The sequence below is a fragment of the Blastomyces gilchristii genome, assembly GCF_000003855.2.
Source record: "Blastomyces gilchristii SLH14081 genomic scaffold supercont1.16, whole genome shotgun sequence".
Lineage (NCBI taxonomy): Eukaryota > Fungi > Ascomycota > Eurotiomycetes > Onygenales > Ajellomycetaceae > Blastomyces > Blastomyces gilchristii.
The window spans coordinates 1159506-1166628 of NW_003101667.1; the positions used below are offsets into that span (position 1 = coordinate 1159506).

Here is a 7123-nt window from a genome sequence, read left to right on the forward strand (position 1 = left end):
CTAGTTCAGTAACTAGGTTAGATTTTTGAAGAGAATCTAATAAACTAAAATTGATTTTTAAGATAAATCAATAAAATCTTTACAATCTCTTTCTTGGGATACAGTGAGGAAAAGTATGATATCAATTGATAATAAATCAGATAATATGACAGTTTTTGAGAGAAAAACTGACAAAAAATAAATCAATTTTTTACAGAGAAATTGATTAAAACTATTCAATTTTATTCTAAATCATTCAATTCTCCTCACACAACAAGTGTGCAACTCAAATCAGTTAATAAAGAGTGTAAAAAAGAATTAAGTATTAATGAAAGCTCTTCAGTCACTGAAAAAGTAATTCTTACTTAAAAGAATATGAAATTATGACAGAAAACAACTCTGTTTTTAATTCTTTGTAAGAATATTGTATAAAACCCAGAGAAAAACACCTTACTTTTTCAAGAGAAGTAAAAAACTATTTCTAAGATCTTTTTTTTGCATTAACTGCTGCAGAAGAATGAGATAGAAACTGCTAAGATATGCACTACTGTATACCCTCTATCAAGACTTTCCCTCTTCAGAGTCTTGATATTATAGAGAATATAAGTCTGTTTCTATATGATAATATAAATATTGTCAGCGGGATGTAGAGAAACTGGTTATTTATATCTCAAAATAGAAGACTTTGTCAATGATTATATCAATATAGAGTTAATTCTCAAATTCAATAGAAACCTAGTGTTGCTGTTCTCAATCCCTTGCAGAATCTATTGAATATTGAGGTATTAAAACTAGATTTAATATATCTCACTGTGCAGGGATCAAAGGCTCAGTCAGACCTTGGGGTATACTGATTTTATAGTTGTTGATGTGCTGTTGACTCGTTGTCCACTGATTATGTATTGAATGCTGTTGCCGAGGTATCTTTTTGTATCGTTCTGCTGGGGATGGGCCAGATTGAGAGGGGTAGTACAGGGGTGAGACTTGGTGTTGAAGTCTAGATACACTGGCAGCGGACCGTGGAGGTTGCACTTCAGAAGAGTCCGTTGATTATGTGCTTGATATTATCGCCGAGGTATCTTTTTGTATTTTTCTGCCGGGGATGGGCCAGATTGGGAAGGGCGGTACGAGGGTGAGACTTGGCGATGGTGTTTTGGAACATCAAAGATGGACAGGGTTTTCGCGGAGGTCACTCCTCGGATATCTCCACAACTACAGGTCGGGGATCTTCCAAAATCGAGAAGATTGGTGCATATGGCTAGGTCACTTCACCTTACAATTTGTATGGCACTCTGGCCCGGGGTTGTGGTGTGGTAGGGGAGAACGGGGGATAATCCCACACAGGAGCTTCGAACAACGTCCGGTTCACGTTTGGCTGGATAACTCCACCACCACACGGGGTATGCGGTCGGCGATGGGGTCAAAATGCTCGTATGATCGAGGGCTTTTCGATGGATCTATCGGCGGGTTCTTATTCGAAAAATCGAGCGAGTTCGTTATTATTGAGAGAGTTTTGTGCAAGAATCTGTTATTGTAGTACAGAATAACTTTTCTAGAGCTTTCTTGATATCAGTCAGACTGATGAAATAGATTGATATATAATTCTGCTGTCAGTGACTTTGTCAGCAGTTTTGATGACTTCTTTTTCAGAGCATTTTATAAGCATTGACAGAGATCTGTGTCAGATTCATAGTCTTATGAATATCATCTTCATGAATTCTATCATTATTAGAAAATATTAAACTCCTGTTTCAAGTGTTCAATAAGATACCTTGTTCAGATAGTTAGGCAAGTTCTAACATCAGATTATAATCAAGATTATCAACTTCATATATGTAGATGTCTTCACACTGATGTTCTCTGATATCTATGTTTAGTTTCATCATGTAACAGATGCAAACATCTTTTGAATCATTGAATTCTGTGAGAAGTCAGGGTTTTGATAAGAGAATACACTGAAGATTATAATATCTTACAACTGAAGATTTTATCATTGCATAGTAGCATAGATCACTGTCTATCATGGCTTTCATATTATACATGTTATTAACCACAGTAGATACAAGAATCACATTCATTGTCATTTTCTCTTCAAATCATTGTCATCTGATCTCTTCAAGCTTCTGTTTGTGAATTTAAACAGAAGCTAATCTTTTCTCTGTTTCACTAAGATATTCTTGTAGTTATCTTTCAAATCTTCCTTCACTGCAATGTGATTGACATGAACAGACACTGATTCATCTTTCAAACAAGAAGACACTGATCTTTCTCTTGATTGAGAAGGCATATAGGTCAATCAACAGTTAAAAGTAATGTGTTCTGATCAGTTACAGTTAATGCATATTTTATGTTGACATTAATCAGCAACTTCTTCAGAAGTGATCTCAGGAACTCAGAAGCCTGTTTGAACAGCAGAAACTCTTGCTTGTGTGTAGACATTTAAGTCTACTCAATCCATGATATTTGCATCATTGTTATTCTTCAGTGCAGATGTGTGAGTGACTGAGTTATTTCTCAGCACAGGTGTGTGAGTGTAATGTCTTCTGCCACTGTTCTGTATACTCTTGAGCTTGATAAGACAGTCATTCAATGTTCAGAGCTGTGTGCAGAAACCTTTATAAGTCTGGTCTTCATCTACACTTACAAGGGTCTGTAAGAGTTCAAAAGTTAATGTCTTCTTGAGTATACTAATCTTCATTTGATTCTCTCAAGATTGATCACCTGCTTCTAGAATCTTGGTGTTGAAGTCAGAAATGAATGTTGTAAGAGAAGTGTTTCTCTATCAGACACTCTGTAATCAATCTAACACTTTCTGTTGCATGGCAGTGTCTCAGAATGGAACATCAAGATGTTTGATAATATTGTCAGGTATTTACAATACTGATTCACATGCTTTCATTCATGAATAAAACTTCTGTTTCATGCGATTCTTCAATTATTCATTGATATATCAATCTTGATTGATTAATGAACTGATAGCATCTTCATCTACACTCAGTTTCACAAGCATTTTCATTCTTCATGATGAGTAGAGAGTGAGATCAGAAGCATTAAAATATGTAGAAGCATCTAAGCATTCTTTCAGTACTTTTATATTCAATTCTGTAGATATTGAAATTGCATGAGTTTCTTGTTATAATAATCATTGAATCTCTTCATATTGGCATTGTTAAGTTGCATGCATATCAGCTATTTGTTATTGTTGTAATTTCAACATTACTCAGAGCCACTGTGGCATCATGTCTATACTCACATTTGAGAGTTTCATATTATCATTAGACATGGTTATATCAATCATTGAATGTGTAATTGTATGAATATCTCATACATCTAAGGTCAGAACTCTCAGGTCTTTCACTGACATTCTCTTTGTAAGATCTTATTACAGGGCCAGAGTGACTGATGAGCAAGCTTCTATCTGAGAACTCAGTGTCTGCTTAACTGTTTAACTGTTTCTCTATTTCTTACATATTATTATGTGTTCAGATATCTTGATGAGTAATCATTTCTAATAAGAAGACAATGAACATTTTTCTAGTGTAAGAGGCCTACACTGAATAGATCAGTATTATATTGATAGGTCTTATATAACAAAGAGAAAAATGTTAGAGAAGGAAAAGAAAGAGAAAGTGCAAGAATCAGTGATTGAAGTGGATATTTATATGCATATGTAGTGGTGTACACAGTGGAGCTTCGGAGCGGAAGAATCTATACGCGTTTGTGGTGGCTGAGGATCAGCGATTGAGAATGGCCGAGAATCGGGGCATACGTGTTTGAGAATGAAGCGGTTGGAATCTGTGAAGTGTAACGGAATAGTCTATATGATTGATCGGGCGCAGCCCGCCACAATACATATATTATCAGTGTAATAGTTGAATATATACTCTCAACAATTTTTCATAACTCTAGAATTAATTTAATGCATAAATTCATCAGATTATCTTGAAGATAACAGTCAAATTCAGTTTTATAAGTATATAGTTTTATCTGATTTTCAGTTGTAATCAATGTATATAAGTTCTGTTTCAAAGTTAGTATTATAGTTCTATATAATATGAAGTATTATTAAAGATTGTTACTTACTAGAGAATTGTATTTCACTGTCTTCATATTTTAAATATCTGCTTATTCAAATCTCTGATAGTTAACATTGTAGTAGTTTCAGACTAATTTAATATATAAGTTTCATTTCTTCTCTGTTCAATCTTGAGAAGTGTAGATATTAACTTAATAAGAGAGATTTAGTAGAGCTGCTATAGTATAATACTCTGTAAAAGATTGTTCAGTTTTACTGTAGTAATATATCAGTTTATTTCTTACAGTAATAATAGCCTGTGCTATAGTATTATCTCAGACTGAATTTCTTTTTAAGTGATTTAACTACTTCTTAAGATAAGTAAATAAACTGTTATACACTTATCAGACTGACTGCAGTATTAATATATAAGTAATTAAGACTATCTTTATTATCTTATAAAACTGAAACAGTAAATCAATTATATATTTCAACTGAGTTCACTTCATATTAGAAAGTTTCAATATCTGAATCTTTTTCTAATCAGAGTATTACACTCAATGATTAATTATCTGATACAATTGAAGAGTCTGAACAGTTATTTTATATATTGAACTTCACTATATTCTAATATTCTGTATTATATTCAGTGATATAACTGATTTATTTATTTGTTAAATATTATGAAATTATTATTATTATTTAGAGAAGATACAAATCATATTAACAATGTTTTGAATCTGTGATATTTAAATTATTAGTCAATCTATTCAAAATTAATAGTAGTATTATTAAAAAGCATTATTAAAAAGTATTATTAAAAAGTATTATTAAAAAATATTATCTTTTATAAAGTGAATATAAAAGTTACTTAAGTAATCACTTTCATCTTATTCTCATCTCAAGAATCAGTCATCTTATTATTCATTATCTTGATATTAAGATTCTTTATTAGTATTTATATCACAAGTTAAATTATATGAGTAATACAGAGAATATGATCTTATTTATTATTTCAGAAATGCAAAGTCAATTTTTGCTTCAAGCTCTTTATTATAGTGTAGTTATTCACAGTATTATCAGTTGTAATTATAAGAAGACTGAGACTAATATCTTAATAGTTATTTTTAATCACTGTTATTAATATCTCTGCTATATAATTCTCAGTATGACTACTGATCAATGATTCAAATTCAATTAATGTCTCTTGATAAGTTCAGTTCTTATCAATATAATAACATATAACTCTTATAAATACAAGATTATTTATACTAGTTCATGCATTCACTGTAAGAGATACTTTTTGATAATTCTTCAACTCTGATTCTAGATGTTATATATTAACTTTGTAGTATATCTTAAGATTGAACTGATAACATAATCAATGTGAAATAGAAAGATTTAAATTAAGTATTTAAAGAAGTATTCAGAATTCAGAGTTTTCAATTGATTAAAGAGAAAGATTCAGAGATATATATATATGAAGTAATTATTTATAGAAGTTATCAGATGAGAGTTGTGAAATCAGAGTACTAATATATAATTATTTTCACATGATTTTCTTCAAATTAGAAAGTTAGTATTACTAAAAATTGTTATCTGATAGAGTAACTTATCAGCTCAGTAGTAATTTTCTGATTATTTTTCTTTTATTATTTATATTCTGATGACTTCAGATATCAGAAAATTTCATCAGAGCTATAATCAGTTTATGATGAATATTTCTGAATGAAGTTACAGTGATTATAGCAGAGAGATGACTCTTTAGTAATCTATAATACAATTTATTGATAATTATTTCATAGTTCATCTCAATGTTTGTGTTGAGTTTTTCATAAATTTTATAACCTGAAATCAGATATGAAGAATGAAGTGATTATTTATCATAATTGAAAGAGAGTATTCTGTGTTGAATTGTAAATAATATAGACTTTGTAATTCACAGTGATTTCTTAAAGAGTTTGTAAATCTTCAATAGAAGTGAAAGAAGTGAAAGAAGTAAATTTAGAAGATATGATAAAGATTTAAGAAAGATAATAATTTATTTTTAATAAAGATAATAACTAATCACTGATATATATAAGAAGAATTATTATAAGAGAAAATAATCTTCTTTCTTAGCTTAGTTATAATTTTAGTACTAACTCAGATTGAATATTATTAATATATAAAAGTAAATAAATAATCTTGATTAATCTCTGTCATATTTCTTGAAATATATTAATATTGTGAAAGAGAGTGTTACTAAATTATATTATCAGATAATATCATTAAAAATATATTAATATTATGAATATCAATGTTGAAAAAATGTTGATACTTATATATTATAGTGATTTGTGAATCATGATAGTTAAATATATATATATATATATATTATTCCTGACTTGATTACAACTTGCACAATAATTTTTGAAAACTCAAAAATAATTTTAATTATTAATAATTATGAACTTATAACTAATTAATATAAAAAGCAAAAAACTTTTTCTACTTATTATCTTTCTTCTCTTTCTTATTCTTCTTATCATTCTTTATAATTCACTTCTCATTCTTCTTCTTCTTCTTCTTCTGCTCATCTGAGATGATAACTATCTCAAAATCTCTCTTCACTATCTTCTCAGAGAAGAGTTTCTGCTGCTTTCTCTCAGTCAGGTCAATCTGTGTCTTAAAATTCTGCATTTTCTGATCTGCTGTCTCAGGTTCCATCTCAGTGATAAGCAGATTGACATGCTCAGAGAGTAGAGCTGTCTTCACAATATTCTGAATCATGAAGTGTATTTAAGACCTGAATAAGATTTTAATTCTCTTCTTCTCTGCCAGCTTCTGCCAATTAATTAGAGAACAGAAGTATTATCAAAAATCATTATCTCTTAATAAATAAAAAACTTATCAGTTTTGACTTCTTTATCTCTTACTTTAATACTCTCTCAATCTTCTTCTACTGCTGCTTATTTACAGTAACACTCTTCTTCTCTCTCTCTCTTTTCATCTTAGTCTTAAATTATTCTCAGAACTTCTTCTGATCTTATCACTGCTGTATAAGACTTTTCACTATCTTCTTCTTCAATCTCTCACAGACAGTGTCATCTGTATTATTTCTATACTTAGTTCAGTCTAAATCTATCA

At 30.0% G+C, this 7123-nt stretch overlaps 2 protein-coding genes across 2 annotated transcripts; one reads left to right on the forward strand and one right to left on the reverse strand.

Moving 5' to 3' along the window:
* Positions 1-1081: 1081 nt before the first annotated feature.
* Positions 1082-1516, forward strand: BDBG_06867 (uncharacterized protein; the record flags this gene model as incomplete). Its single annotated transcript, XM_031722803.1, has 1 exon — positions 1082-1516. One exon carries the CDS (start codon positions 1082-1084, stop codon positions 1514-1516), a length of 435 nt encoding a protein of 144 aa, XP_031579802.1.
* Positions 1517-6535: 5019 nt separating this feature from the next.
* On the reverse strand, positions 6536-6766 carry BDBG_17511 (uncharacterized protein; the record flags this gene model as incomplete). Its single annotated transcript, XM_031725208.1, has 1 exon — positions 6536-6766. The coding sequence occupies one exon, from the start codon at positions 6764-6766 to the stop codon at positions 6536-6538; it is 231 nt and encodes a 76-aa protein (XP_031579803.1).
* Between the last annotated feature and the right edge of the window lie 357 nt (positions 6767-7123).